The sequence below is a fragment of the Lampris incognitus genome, chromosome 18, assembly GCF_029633865.1.
Source record: "Lampris incognitus isolate fLamInc1 chromosome 18, fLamInc1.hap2, whole genome shotgun sequence".
NCBI classification, from domain to species: domain Eukaryota; kingdom Metazoa; phylum Chordata; class Actinopteri; order Lampriformes; family Lampridae; genus Lampris; species Lampris incognitus.
In genome coordinates this window covers 41,194,437-41,210,775 of record NC_079228.1, presented here as the reverse complement: position 1 = coordinate 41,210,775, position 16,339 = coordinate 41,194,437, and the positions used below count along the sequence as shown (strand labels likewise).

At 45.5% G+C, this 16,339-nt stretch overlaps 1 protein-coding gene across 3 annotated transcripts in view; it reads left to right on the top strand.

Moving 5' to 3' along the window:
- The first annotated feature begins 10,445 nt into the window (after positions 1 to 10,445).
- The window catches only part of rxrba (retinoid x receptor, beta a), a 30,361-nt gene continuing 24,467 nt past the window's right edge, over positions 10,446 to 16,339 (top strand). For 2 of the 3 annotated variants that reach the window (XM_056297858.1, XM_056297856.1), the window contains exons 1-3: positions 10,446 to 10,508; positions 11,272 to 11,439; positions 12,425 to 12,660. In XM_056297858.1, the coding sequence (XP_056153833.1) occupies positions 11,424 to 11,439; positions 12,425 to 12,660 (252 nt within the window). In that variant the 5' untranslated portion in view covers positions 10,446 to 10,508; positions 11,272 to 11,423. Of the gene's footprint in view, positions 10,613 to 11,271; positions 11,440 to 12,424; positions 12,661 to 16,339 lie in introns of all 3 variants that reach the window. The other variant, XM_056297857.1, reaches the window with a different exon arrangement.

The following is a 16,339-nucleotide window of genomic DNA, read 5'->3' as shown; positions in this document are numbered from 1 at the left end:
AGAGAGAGAGAGAGAGAGAGAGAGAGAGAGAGAGAGAGAGAGAGAGAGAGAGACAGACAGACAGACAGACAGTGAGTGAGAGAGAGAGAGAGAGAGAGAGAGAGAGAGAGAGAGAGAGAGAGAGAGAGAAGAGAGAGAGAGAGAGAAGGGCAAGAGGACATGTTTTTGGAGGGAAAAGTGGACAGGGGTCTTTGAAACTTGTGCGGTTAGCTAGTCCGCTGCTTCACAGCACGAGTGGCGTAAATTAGCGAGATTTATAGATGAGGAACTCCAGGAAGCTCCATCCCAGTGTGGGAAATATGTATAAGAAGAAAGGGCGGGCGCGGAGGGAGAGGGAGAGCGAGGGAGAGGGAAGGGGAGCGCGAGATCAAGAGGAAGGCTGCATTAATATGCTAATGGCCTGAGTGAATGCACAACAGGCCCACTGACCGGGCTAATCACTGGTAGACACACACAGGGGCTAATCCTTCACGGTGTGCATGTACACACACGCACACACGCACGCACGCACACACACACACACACACACACACACACACACACACACACACACATGAATTGATTTATGCATGCACACATATGCGCTCATGCACTCGTGTACACATACACGAACAAGACGCACACTCGTGTACCCGTAACCATCCAGAAGTATCACTGACAGGATCCGCTAGACACGTGTGTGGGTCGTCCTCCCATCCTAGAAAACACGAAAACCCACCGCCGTTCCTGAGCCGTGGGCCCGGCCTGCTCAGAACGGCGTGACCTCTGACCTCCGTGCTGGTTTCTGTTCATTTTGAGCTGCTGTGCATGACGGTCTTCAGCACTGGCTGACGAGATCGACCTCCCATCTGTGACCCAACAAGCACCAAAAGAGAAGAAATGGTCTCGAGGCTGCAAGGTCTGAGGCATGGACAAGGAGAGGACACGTGGCGTGAAGTTTTATTGTGCGTCCTGTCTGTTAGTCTGTTAGAGGTAGATTAGAGGATGATTGTACGTAGTATGATATAAGTTAATCATTAAAAGCAATAAATAGACTCAAAATGCATGCATGTTGCCATGCAAATGAGAGTAATGGCCAGTAGTTATTGGGTATAGTAGTTAGATAGTAATCAAGGAAAGACAAGTCATAACACATGGAGATGTATGACACTGATAGTGCCGTGAAATTACTCTATTGATGTGTTGTTTGTGGCATGTAAATAGATCTGCGGTCACTCCGTAAACATACCTGCAGCAGGCGAGCAATGACTCGGAAGGAGACTTTAATGGAAATGATGTGTTTGTTTGTGATAAATTGCGGGTCACGTTACTACATTAAAACCAGCAGCAAACACTGTCAGTCTGGTCAAGCCTCTGCTTTACATTGCAGCATACATGCATTTGGCCCTATTTATTGCTTTTTAATCAATAACTAATATCTGATTATAACACTATGTAAAACAATTCTCTAATTCACCTCTGGTAGACATGCTGTAAAATAGACTGCTGCAAGTTTAGTGGCTGGATAAGGGGAGAGGGCGCCTGTTTTTTATTCCCATACATGACCAGGTCAGGTGGACGGGCCACACTGAACACTTGATAAAGATGGAGTAATGACTCCACGTGGTGGTGCATTCTAACGCTATTCCTCCACTGCCATGTCTTCTTATTTTGCACAGAAATCAAATTGTTTAAATAAACTTGCTGAACTTATACCTGCCCTCTGTTGTCTTTCCTTTTTTTTTTTTTTAAGTATGTTGTTTGTGTGAAGTGGATGAAAATATGGATGCAAACTACAGGGCAAGCGCCCTCGGTGCTCAGCTGAAGAATTCATTTCGATGTGCATCTTCACTGCTCCTGCACATCTGGACAAAAACCGCATCAGCGTCGTTCGCGCTCGCCTCTGACGGTTTGCTGCAGACGATCTTAACCTCGTCACTGCATGCAAACCACGTTTTAACTCCGCGAGCACGTCCAGCCTGCAGGTTTGTCAGACTTTCCAACATTTCCAACATTTATGACTGTGGTGAGGCGACTCCACGGAGGGAAACGTCTCTGGTGCAGTGCCGTTTCTGACCGCTAGAGGGGAGAAGAAGCTCAAGAAACGTACTAAAACTCAGCATCCGTTTACTCCTTCATATTTCCACGTCACACAGACGCTTACCCGAATACACTGCGGTATATGAAATAGTAGTAGTGGCAGATTTGTAACATATATCATAGCTGCAAGAGCACTTGCACTTTGCACTTCTCTAAGTACTCTTACGAGTACTTATATCCCCCCGTGGTGCGTTGAGCCGGTAAAACAAGCGCTTCATTGTGAGAATTAAGTATAAACTTTCACATATGGCAAATAAACTGACTGGTTGTGCAATGAGAAGCAGTAATAGTCGTACATTTGATACAGTAGTCGTACCGTAGTTGATAGTGTAAAAGCTTGTCTTTCCTCATCAAGAGGTGGAGCACGGGACTAGAATCGGGGGAGAAGAGGAACGGGAGGCTGAACCGAGCATCCAGACCCCGGTAAGCCTTGTTCTGTGTGAGAGGAGCTTGCCCGCGTTCAGCTCCGATGCACACGCGGCTCAGGAAAACGTGGACAAATACCAAAATCTCCAAATCCATCCTGCACAACTGTCGGCTAAGCGGGTGATATAAGGCCGCTGTGGCAGGGCTAATTGAGCTCTAAAGGCCTCAATGTTCTATTGAGACGAGAAATATCTCTTTCCGTGTACATTTACTTTATTTAGGGTAAAACCCAGTAGCAACCCAACGGAATATCCACCACTGGATCCTGGGTTGATGTATTCCCTGGAGAATTTGATGAGCAAGGACTCGACAGAAATATGCAACTTGGTATAAAAATATTTGAGCCAGGACCAAGGCTGTTCGAAACCAAGCCGGAATCCAGACCAGACCAAACTTGGGAGCAGGGATTGATTAAAGTTACTACGCTCCTCACTGGGGCTGTGCAGAGTTTGCAGAAATGCAGGAAACTGCAGTTATGTGTGTCGCCCTGATACTGTACTGCAATGAGCTCTACACTACGCTGGACTAAAGCATGTCATTTATTCAAAATACCCCAATAAAGAACGTTTCCTCAAGAAAGTTAGAGCTGTAGATAGATAGATAGATAGATGGATAGATAGATAGATAGATAGATAGATAGATAGATAGATAGATAGATAGATAGATAGATAGATAGATAGATAGATAGATAGATAGATAGATAGATAGATAGATGGATAGATAGATAGATGGACAGACAGGAAGATAGATAGATAGATAGATAGATAGATAGATAGATAGATAGATAGATAGATAGATAGATAGATAGATAGATAGATAGATAGATAGATATATAGATAGATAGATAGATAGATAGATAGATAGATAGATAGATAGATAGATAGATAGATAGATAGATAGATAGATAGATAGATAGATAGATAGATAGATGGACAGACAGGAAGATAGATAGATAGATAGATGGATAGATAGATAGATGGACAGACAGGAAGATAGATAGATAGATAGATAGATAGATAGATAGATAGATAGATAGATAGATAGATAGATAGATAGATAGATAGATAGATAGATAGATAGATAGATAGATAGATAGATAGATAGATAGATAGATAGATAGATGGACAGACAGGAAGATAGATAGATAGATAGATAGATAGATAGATAGATAGATAGATAGATAGATAGATAGATAGATAGATAGATAGATAGATAGATAGATAGATAGATAGATAGATAGATAGATAGATAGATAGATAGATAGATAGATAGATGGACAGACAGGAAGATAGATAGATAGATAGATAGATAGATAGATAGATAGATAGATAGATAGATAGATAGATAGATAGATAGATAGATAGATAGATAGATAGATAGATAGATAGATAGATAGATAGATAGATAGATAGATAGATGGACAGACAGGAAGATAGATAGATAGATAGATAGATAGATAGATAGATAGATAGATAGATAGATAGATAGATAGATAGATAGATAGATAGATAGATAGATAGATAGATAGATAGATAGATAGATAGATAGATAGACAGACAGACAGGAAGATAGATAGATAGATAGATAGATAGATAGATAGATAGATAGATAGATAGATAGATAGATAGATAGATAGATAGATAGATAGATAGATAGATAGATAGATGGATAGGTAAGTAGCTACTGAGAAAGTTGCATACTTAACATATCAAGGCTTAAGGGTCTGGCTTTGAACCTTCTGTTCCAAGTGGCCACCTCCACCTGTTGTTTGAGTGCTGAAAAGTCCCTGCTTTCACCACTGTGAGTAAACCTTTAAGATCTCATTCATGGATTCGCTAAAAATTCATGTTAGCGGTGGCCTCACCCAGTACCGGCATGGCAAGATGGCAGCGCAAGCTTAAGTTTGCGGTGGCGGTCCCCCAGTACCGTCCATGCAGAATCTTTGTCCATGTCTGCGTCTAAGTTGTGCCTTGGTTTGGTGGCTGGGAGAGCTGGTGCTGGATCAGCCGGGAGAACCTGGTCTGCCGCGTCCGGTGGGTCCAGGGACCACGGCCCTGCCTGGAGCTGCGCCCGATGAGGAAACACCGAGGGCGGTCTGACAGGACATGGAAGCGGGGCAGGCTAAGCTAACTGCTAGCCCATGCAGACCGGCAGTTCTGATAGCATCGAGGGTGGTCTGGCGGTGGTCTCCCCTGGCTGTGTTTTTGGTGTCATCGTGTGGAGTGCAGGTGGGGGGGGGGTGTCTAAGGTGACTGGCTGGGGGAGCCTGGTCTTCTGCGTCCGGTGGGCCCAGGGACCACGGCCCTGCCCGGAGCTACATCTGAGGAGGAAACACCGAGGGAGGTCTGACAGGACGCGGAAGCGGGGAAGGCTAAGCTAACTGCTAGCCCATGCAGACCGGCAGTCATGTGACAGTGAATTTTTGTGTGTGTGTGTGTGTGTGGATATGTTGGATATAGGCCCTGTGATGGCCTGGCGGTCTGTCCAGGGTGTCTCCCCGCCTATGACTCAGTGACTGCTGGGATAGGCTCCAGCATCCCCGCGACCCTGACAGCGGGATAAGCAGTTTGGATAATGGTTGGATGGATGGATGAATATATGTGTTTTTGTAGTTTGTTGTAGTTTGGATATATGTGTTTTTGTCTTTGTGTTGCACGGTTGTGGGCTGGGGGAAACGATATTTCATTTCATTTCATGTGCGCAGGTGCATGGAATGAAATGGCAAATAAATGTTCCTGATTCCTGATTCCTGATTAAATTCCCAATAATAGCTCATTATTATTTCCATCTGTGCCAAGGTGGTTATATTTGTACCCTTATTTGTCCTTTTGTCTGTTGCAAGAAATATTAACGTGATTCTACTGGCAGCGATGCTCGAATCGGGGCAGCACGTTTTGTTTCCTCTGAACCAAACGGAACGTGTGCAGTGACGAGTCACAGGCTTAATTATACAGCAGAAATCTCCATTTTCAGCCCTGATTTTAAATGACCGGAGAAGATCATTAACAAATCCCGTCATGATGGCGCTGGAGGAGCCTAGAATAATATTCTTAATTTCAGGAAGTGCAAAATATCAGTCAATCAAGTTGCATTTTATATAGCGCCTTTCCAGCAGCAACAGCCACTCAAAGCGCTTTACGTTTCTGGTCAAATCCGACACCTAAACACAAAATACACAAATATGCCAATATCGTCTCTAGCTGGCTTGATCTACATCTGCTAATAATCTCTGTAGCACTGAGAGACTGGACAAGTTGTATCTGTTCAGACAAAGCTAATTAAAACAACTGCTAAACACAGAAGGTCCTGTTATAAGAAGGACCCTTACCGCTAAAAGTGCTTTTGGGTTTTTGTTTTTTTCTATTTGAATCTTCCTTTTTTTTCAAAAGTCGTTATTCAAGCTTTTGAGTATTTTTTATCAAAGTGGTAGAGTGTATGTTACTAAATACTCTACTGTACTGAGCTGACCTCTTGACCCCTGTGTATGCATGGGATGTACTGTACTGAGCTGACCTCTTGACCCCTGTACATGCATGGGATGTACTGTACTGTACTGTACTGTACTGAGCTGACCTCTTGACCCCTGTACATACATGGGATGTACTGTACTGTACTGAGCTGACCTCTTGACCCCTGTACATGCATGAGATGTACTGTACTGAGCTGACCTCTTGACCCCTGTACATGCATGGGATGTACTGTGTTGTATTGAGCTGACCTCTTGACCCCTGTACATGCATGGGATGTACTGTACTGTGCTGACCTCTTGACCCCTGTACATGCATGGGATGTACTGTACTGTACTGAGCTGACCTCTTGACCCCTGTACATGCATGGGATGTACTGTATTGTATTGATCTGACCTCTTGACCCCTGTACATGCATGGGATGTACTGTACTGTACTGAGCTGACCTCTTGACCCCTGTACATGCATGGGATGTACTGTACTGTACTGAGCTGACCTCTTGACCCCTGTACATGCATGGGATGTACTGTACTGAGCTGACCTCTTGACCCCTGTACGTGCATGGGATGTACTGTACTGTACTGAGCTGACCTCTTGACCCCTGTACATGCATGGGATGTACTGTACTGTACTGAGCTGACCTCTTGACCCCTGTACATGCATGGGCTGTACTGTACTGTACTGAGCTGACCTCTTGACCCCTGTACATGCATGGGATGTACTGTACTGTACTGTACTGAGCTGACCTCTTGACCCCTGTACATGCATGGGATGTACTGTACTGTACTGAGCTGACCTCTTGACCCCTGTACATGCATGGGATGTACTGTACTGAGCTGACCTCTTGACCCCTGTACATGCATGGGATGTACTGTACTGTACTGAGCTGACCTCTTGACCCCTGTACATGCATGGGCTGTACTGTACTGTACTGAGCTGACCTCTTGACCCCTGTACATGCATGGGATGTACTGTACTGTACTGTACTGAGCTGACCTCTTGACCCCTGTACATGCATGGGATGTACTGTACTGTACTGAGCTGACCTCTTGACCCCTGTACATGCATGGGATGTACTGTACTGAGCTGACCTCTTGACCCCTGTACGTGCATGGGATGTACTGTACTGTACTGAGCTGACCTCTTGACCCCTGTACATGCATGGGATGTACTGTACTGTACTGAGCTGACCTCTTGACCCCTGTACATGCATGGGATGTACTGTACTGAGTTGACCTCTTGACCCCTGTACATGCATGGGATGTACTGTACTGTACTGAGCTGACCTCTTGACCCCTGTACATGCATGGGATGTACTGTACTGTACTGAGCTGACCTCTTGACCCCTGTACATGCATGGGATGTACTGTACTGTACTGAGCTGACCTCTTGACCCCTGTACATGCATGGGATGTACTGTACTGTATTGTACTGAGCTGACCTCTTGACCCCTGTACATGCATGGGATGTACTGTACTGAGCTGACCTCTTGACCCCTGTGCATGCATGGGATGTACTGTACTGTACTGAGCTGACCTCTTGACCCCTGTACATGCATGGGATGTACTGTACTGTACTGAGCTGACCTCTTGACCCCTGTACATGCATGGGATGTACTGTACTGTGCTGAGCTGACCTCTTGACCCCTGTACATGCATGGGATGTACCGTACTGTACTGTACTGAGCTGACCTCTTGACCCCTGTACATGCATGGGATGTACTGTACTGTACTGAGCTGACCTCTTGACCCCTGTGCATGCATGGGATGTACTGTACTGTACTGAGCTGACCTCTTGACCCCTGTACATGCATGGGATGTACTGTACTGTACTGAGCTGACCTCTTGACCCCTGTACATGCATGGGATGTACTGTACTGTGCTGACCTCTTGACCCCTGTACATGCATGGGATGTACTGTACTGTACTGTACTGAGCTGACCTCTTGACCCCTGTACATGCATGGGATGTACTGTACTGTACTGAGCTGACCTCTTGACCCCTGTACATGCATGGGATGTCACTGACTCACTCACAGGTGTCACGTGGGGTGGTACATGAACACATGCCCCATCTCTTGCAATAGTATCAGTGAAAACCAACTACACCGTTTTGGAGCCATGACAGAATTGTAATAGAGGCTATTGGCTCAGTGTTCCTCTGGGGTTGCGGTACTTTATGGGGCCCGTGGGTGGCTGCAGAGCCTGTCTGCTGCTAGGAGGCACTACTGCACGTCACAGATCTTAAGACACAGCTGGACACGTCACATGCACATACAGATACAGACACACTACTATCATCCGCCTCACACACTACCTGGAAAACTCTCTGGATTATCATCCTTCTTAGTCCTTTCTCCCCCTTCTTTCTTGTAATCTCCTTTATTGCTATAACTGCTATCGATAAGATTAACTTGATTATGTTTTGTCGAACACATGTCAGCGTCTGTTTCTATGTCTATGTCTTATGGGATAAATGTTGTCGTTTTTCCTTTCTTAGTTTCCTTGTTTCACTTGTGGTGGTGGCCCCCCAACTTAGAGCGGCGATGCTGACTGGTTGTGTAGCTGATCAAACATGCAGACGAGGGGGACTGGCGGTTAACGAATAACAAAAACCCCGTGCTCTCGTCATCCCACAGATCATCCAAAGGACGGAGTCACTGTAAGCGGTTCTCGATAAGTAAAGATTGCCTTTGCAGGTGGAGAAACTGAACTCCACCTGCAGATTAAAACGGTCTGGGACGCATTGTCATACAAATTCTCTGTGTTGCATGCCAAGCCTGCTGACAGCACAGGTTAAAAGAAAAAAAAAGACATTGTGATAGAGCCTTGGAGCCAAATGTCACAACGCCATCATCATGTTCGCATTTTGTGCAGGGGGACGGGGAGGTGGGATGAAGCCAAAGCGGGAGGAGAGACACACACATAAGGGGCCAGGTCACCATATTAATTACGACACACGGTAACACTTTAGTATGGGGAACATATTCTAAGTAACAAACACTTAATTACTGGTGAATTAGTAATGATCAAGATGTCACTTTAGTATGGGGAACATATTCTAAGTAACAAAAACTTAATTACTAGTGAATTAGTAATGATCAAGATGTCACTTTAGTATGGGGAACATATTCTAAGTAACAAACACTTAATTACTAGTGAATTAGTAATGATCAAGATGTCACTTTAGTATGGGGAACATATTCTAAGTAACAAAAACTTAATTACTAGTGAATTAGTAATGATCAAGATGTCACTTTAGTATGGGGAACATATTCTAAGTAACAAACACTTAATTACTAGTGAATTAGTAATGATCAAGATGTCACTTTAGTATGGGGAACATATTCTAAGTAACAAAAACTTAATTACTAGTGAATTAGTAATGATCAAGATGTCACTTTAGTATGGGGAACATATTCTAAGTAACAAAAACTTAATTACTAGTGAATTAGTAATGATCAAGATGTCACTTTAGTATGGGGAACATATTCTAAGTAACAACAACTTAATTACTAGTGAATTAGTAATGATCAAGATGTCACTTTAGTATGGGGAACATATTCTAAGTAACAAAAACTTAATTACTGGTGAATTAGTAATGATGAAGATGTCACTTTAGTATGGGGAACATATTCTAAGTAACAACAACTTAATTACTAGTGAATTAGTAATGATCAAGATGTCACATTAGTATGGGGAACATATTCTAAGTAACAAAAACTTAATTTAGAGTAATGTAACACTGTTAACACTTGTAGTGTTGTGTGTTGTTATGTAAGAACAGAGCATATTCATTAAGTGTTAGCAAGGCAGAATAAGTCTTCTTGTGGTACTACCACCTTATAAAGGCCATACTAAGCAAAGCATATTGAGATGGTACTACTAATAAGCAATACTTCTGAGGTTATAGAGGGAAAACTCATAGTTAATGGCTTACTGGTTGTACAATAAGGCCATGCAGAATAAGGCATTAATGAGTACCTAATAATGACCAATTAAGAGCCAATATGTTGCTAATTTGCATGCTAATAAGCACCTAATTAACGGTGACTACGTTCCCCATACTAAAGTGTTACCGGACACACAAATATGTTGCAGGTGATGACGAAAGAACAACCTCGCCGTCATCTCCGTTTATTTTTGCCGACAGACGTCTGTCAATAACCTCTCCAGCACGGAGCTGCTGAGGTGAACTTGTGCTGACCTCTTGACCCCGAGCGCGCGCGGGGTGGCCCTCGCTCACCAGTGTCAAGCGGGCTGGCGAGTGAACGCGTCAACCCGTGTGTTGCACTAGCATCAGCTAAAGCTTAGTATACCGTGTGGGAGCCACGGCTGGATCGTTATCGATCCGTAAAGCCAGATGCCCCACCGTCATCATACCCCACCACCGCCACCACCGCCGCCATGTTTTCATTCCGGCAGGGAGGGGGGAGGAGAGGGGAGGCTGACTACGAGGCGCAGAGGGGGGGGGAGGCAGACGCACGGGGCCTAGCCACCACCATCATTTCATGCGAGGAGGCGGTGCCGTCCAAAACGTCAGTCGTCAACCGTTGCATGACCCTGAAATGTGTGTTTATCACGCCGAACCAGCTTATGAGCAGATCCGTTTAATGTCAGGGACGAAACCGACACTCGGCAGGTTGGTGCACGGCGCTCGCTCTGCGCTACGCTGGGTCCCAAGTTAGCTTAGCCTAGCTTAGCTAGTGCTAAGCTTCCGGCGGCTCGCTAATCGCCAGTAAACGTAACGGGTTTTTTTATTTTATTTTTTACAAGAATTTACGGCGCCGCTTGAAAAGCTCAAAAAATCGTACGTTTCAAGTGTGTAAAACGCGGCGAAGCTGAATGATTGGTTTGGCGTCAGCGTACCGCGTCAGGCTAGCGGCGGCGGCCGGTTTACGAGCTAGCTAGCCGCCGCTAGCTTGCGCGGAAAGGTGGCTCCTTGGGGCGGTTTGGCGAGGGGCTCCGTCTATGCACCGGAACGGGCGGTCGCGTCGAATCGCGACGGCCGTCTCCCGTGAGCGGGTCGTCGACGTGGAAGGGCTGTTCGACCCGTTAACTAGACGGGTTCCCGGTGTCAAGCGCAGCAGCCGTGCGTCCGGCTGGCTGCCTTGACACGTTCGGCGTTTACAACGGTCTAAATGCTCGCAGGCTGGCGTTGACAGGCGCCCACAGAGGCAGACGGCCACCTCCTTTCGGAGCCAAGTGGCAGCCTACGGTTGTTGCTAACATGTTTGTGTGTGATGAATAGCAGCTTTCTGTGCCACACCGTCTTCTCACACGCTGTGTTTGGAATTGCAGCGCCCCTTTTGGTCTCTCCAACACGGCTGCGGCCCGGGCCCGGGCCCCAGTCCGCGGTCCAGAGTTTGTTAAGCGGGCCGCCGAGGACTGAAGCGCCCGCGGTGCGTGTGGTGACCAGCCCGCCCCTCTCTGCCACATCTACGGCGTCTATCATGGGAGACAGCAGAGGTGAGCGAACGACTCGGAAACGCCTTTTTCAGTCTGCACTTCAGACGTGTCGTGAATTGTTGACCGTCCCTGCACTTTCAGGTCATTTATACTTGTGCACTGCTGTCAAAGCTGCAGAGGGATGAAGCCCCCCCCCCCCCCGAGACACGACGATCGCAATGGTGGCATCGGTGTTAACGCAACTGACGACGCACATGTTGTTCTACTCTCGAGTTGCAACAGGAGTTTGCAGGCTGCCACACCTGGCTCACTCCCCCACACCCTCCCACAGGGGCTGATAAGATGGATGAAATCAGAGGGTCGATTTCCTCCTCCTTTGTTCGGCCCATCAGCAGCTCTGCTGGTCGCCTTTAGATTCAGTTTTGTCTTCAGCGGCTTAGTAAATTATTTTTTGAATGAACCATGTTCGCAAAAAGATGGCGTCCCTCTCTTCGGCAGGTCATTTATAATGTACTGAGTGCTGTTTAGTGGATGCGTGAATGCAGTGCACAAGGAAACACATTTTAGCACGAGTATTTTAGTGCGAATGGTACTCCTAATCCTTGTACTGTTAGTCCCTTGCCCTGACCATTGAGCTACACTTTATCTAAACTTGACAATTTTTTTCTGAAATAATATCTGCCCACTGCTCCTATACAAAAGGGTGGGTTAAATGCAGAAAACAAATTTTGTTGTAACTACAATGACAAAATACAAGTGGCTTTTTCAATTATAATAATAACATGGTAATAAATGGGAGAGGGTAGCTTAGTAAAGGGAGGGAAGGGTAGCTTAACACTTTAGCCTTCATTCAAGCTCTTAGGGGAAATTTAGAAGATTCCACCCTGCAGAAGTGTCTGTGAACAAGACATGACCAGTTGTAGGGGTGCCGCTCAGACCCTTACCCTGTGTTGGGGGTGGGGATCTCCAAAGGGGAATATTACAGTATAACATCATTTTCAACATTAGTAACAAAAGTAATGTATGTTATCTGCTTCTCTTTCAGATTCCCGCAGTCCAGACAGTTCGTCTGTGTCCTCCCCTCCATCAGGTCAGCGCTCCCCGCCGCTAGCACCTTCAGCTGCAGCCTCCATGACCTCCCTCCCTCCAATCACCACCTCTGGCGTCAACAGCCCCATCAGTAGCATCGGCTCCCCCTTCTCCGTCATCAGCTCTTCCCTGGGCTCCCCCTGCCTCCCCGGCACGCCCTCTGTTGGCTATGGCCCCATCAGCAGTCCGCAGGTGGGGGTAATGGTTGAATATGTATGGGCGAGGTTTAGTTGTTTTGGGTTCGGTTTAAGTTTTTGCTCCATACCTATGCCTGTTTTGGTCCAAGTTACTGGAGTGGAGGTTACAGAGCTTAAACTGTTGGTTTTGCAACATCAATTTATCAGTCAATCTTTTTTTTTCTTTTTTTAAAAATTTATTTCTGATTTCTCCCAATTTAGTAGCCAATCGATCCCTATTTTAATTCAAACACCCACCCTCGTACTGCATGCGTTCGCCAACTGCATCTCTCCGGCCGGCAGTCTCGAAGGAGACGCCTCCCCACTTTCGTGACAAGGCGACTCCAGGCAGAACCACTGCTTTTTCCGACACACACAGAGACGCATTCATGTGACGAACACAAGCCGACTCCGCCCCCCTCCCGAAGACAGCGTTGCCAATTATCGCTGCTTCATCGAATCCGGCCATAGTCGGATCTGACGAGACCGAGGCGCGAACCCCGGTCCCCAGCGGACAACTGCATCGACACAAAGCCGGTGCTTAGACCGCTACACCACCGCGGACTACAGTCGTTTTTTTATTTATATCGTACATTTTGTACATTAAAATCCAGTGCAGTTTACATTAAGTGAAAGTGTACAGATAGAAACTTAGTAATGATAAAAGAAAAATATAAAATGAAAACATTTGGTCAAGCAGCTGTTTGCAGATGTCCTGCTGATCAAGGGTTAGTGATCCTGTAGTCTGACTCAGTGACGCCGGCAGCCGTAATCCTGTACGCACCGTGTGCTATTAGCCAGTGACGTTAACGCCAATCATCGGCCTTCAAACGTATTTGCGTCAAACGGCGTGTGGCCAAAAAAAAACAAAAAAAAAACGAACAAAATCATAAAAAAATGTATGCACAGTGCGTACAGGATTATGGCTGCCGGCGCCACTGGTCTGACTCGCAATAAGTAGGCTGTGGGTGTAAGCCAGCCATTGGCCGACTATTGTGGTCGGAATTCTCCTCTTCTTCTGCTATCTGCGTGTTACTGTTTTTATAGTCTTGCATCGCCAGACCTATCTCCACACTTGTAGTGCTGTGCCAGCACCAGTCAGAAAACATTGTTTAATCATCAATGACAGGACTGTATGAGTTTAGCCTCAATGTATGTATGTATCTCTATGTATCAAATCTGATTTTACGACAGTTGCAGGACCACAACAACTTGTGAACACACCTTGGAAAAGCCCAGATTCTGTCTCGCAAGACTCTCATGCCCAATGTTGATCCATTTTCTGACACGGCCATCATCAGTCGGAGTTGATTTGGCACATCTGGTAACCCTGGCAGCGGCATGCGCCACTGATAGGGACTTGACCAATGTACCAATCTGTTCCACTTCACACAAGCTTCTGTGATATCGGTTTATTAATGTTCTGCAAGAGCTAGGTACAGCTATCATTGTCTGTGGTTTTAATGAGTCGAGTGAGCTTTTCCAGAGCTAAAGTATAGGCAGGCCTCACCTCTAGGGCACCGATGATCAAGTTATATTTGTCTTTTTTATCAGCAAAAGTTATATCACATAGTCGACATACGTCTTTCACTGCTTTATGTGGTGTTTTCTTTTGCAGAGATTTAGCCAATTTAATGCCAGGGCTCACCTCCTCCCCATGTGCAAATGTTCCACCAAAACAAGTTCCCCTCCCGAAACTATTTTGCAAGGGCACCGTTACTGCATCCTGGGCTCAGCGCCACCCAAGATGATTGTGATTTGTTTAAAGAAATATAAACAAGCCAGAGGGTTTTTTTTCCCCCTATACCAGCCTTAGAGATAGGGTGAGGAGCTCGGACATCCGGAGGGAGCTCGGTGTAGAGCCGCTGCTCCTTCGCATCGAAAGGAGCCAGTTGAGGTGGTTCGGGCATCTGATTAGGATGCCTCCTGGGCACCTTACTTTGGAGGTTTACCGGGGACGTCCAACTGGGAGGAGACCCCGGGGTAGACCCAGAACTCGTCGGAGGGACTACATGTCCAGTCTGGCCTGGGAATGCCTTGGGATCCCCCAGGAGGAGCTGGAGGGCGTTGCTGGGGAAAGGGACGTCTGGAGTGCCCTACTTAGCTTGCTGCCACCGCGACCCAACCCCGGAGAAGCGGCTGAAGATGAATGAATACCAGAATGATTATGGGCTCCGCCAGACCTTTTTCCAGCAATGGCACAGAGTTAAAACGGAGTGTGGAGATGGGTTTGGCTAAGCAAGACTAGTGATCCTGTCGCCTCTGGGAGACGGACCTGATTTGTTATCAGTGGGAATCAAACTTTTGTGTCTGGGAGTCATGTCCCATTTTTGTTTGTTTGTTTTTGTTTTTTCCTCTTTCTTTGTTTTTTTTTTTTTATCCTCCTGTTGCTCTTATTCTTTTCTTGTTACTGTTACCTGTAGCTGCCACCATCTCCTCTGCCCAGGCAAACCTACAACTTTCTTTTTGGTTACAACTTTAAAAAAATATTTTCCAAATGAGCATTTTTGTGTGCGTTGTAAAAGGAAATATGGCATAATTACACACAAGTCCTGTTGTGGCTCTTGTTGCATATGGTTGTGAATAACCATGATAAGTAATGAAAATTATTTCAAGGGAAAGTCCAGTGAGCTTTTTAAAGATATTTTTAACACATAGCAGCACACTCATGTCACGCAGTTTTCCTGCATAGTTTATGTTTCCGATTTTCTCCTTGTGATGAAGAATTGTTCTTATAAAGCCCTATGAAGGTAAAACCACACAATGTGTAGACTCATGTCTGTAAATCCTAAAAGAAGTTGGAATTTGAATGATAATAATTTTGCCAGTTGGGACTAGGTGTGAATGCAGAAAGATGGAATTTGTGAAGTTCTAGATTGGTCTCCAGTTTAAATATTGCGTACTCCTCAACAAAGACCATTATAGGGTTGTCGACCACACATAGAAAGAATTGTGATAAAGTAGAACTGTATCATTTACATTTTAATTTGTGCCAATAAATCCACACTGTATACAGTTTACTGTTACAAAAACAGTAATTGCACATTTAAGTGAGAAAATGAAATGCAGTTTGATATTAACGTTTGAGGAAAGTTCACTCCTTTCCTCAGTTCCCTCGGTGTCTCAGATCAGCATGACAGCGTTCATGTCAGTTTCCTGTTTTTGCTCCTGATGTCATAAAGTAAGCGCCTGATGTCATCTGCTTGCTTCGTAGCTCTGTCTCGTCTCCACTGCAGCCTCTCTTGTCTGTCACAGACAGATTTGCACAAGGGGCGGCGCTGTGTTGCTGTAGTGGTGCGCTACAGTTATGACCTAAACCTTCACGTTAAATAAGTTACACTAGTCTTTATTGTAGAGCGCCGTCAAAACAGTTACAAAGTGCTCAGTAAGGTGAAAACCAAGAACAGTAAACTAAAAATACAAAAATACAGAAGAGCAAATATGAATAACAAGCTCAGTGTAATTCTGCAAGTGCTCAGTAGGCTGTGTCTGTCTGTCTATCTGTCTCTCTCTCATCCCCCTCTGGTGGGTCATGATGTCATTTGCCCTAATATATGTTTAGCTTTTATTCTTAATCCTTTTCATCCTCTCACCCCTTATGTTTCTCAGATCGACTCAACAGTCTCGATAGTTTTTTTTTTAAATCTCTTTTATCCCCCCCCCCTCTCTGTCACTTCATATGTAGATGACTCAGG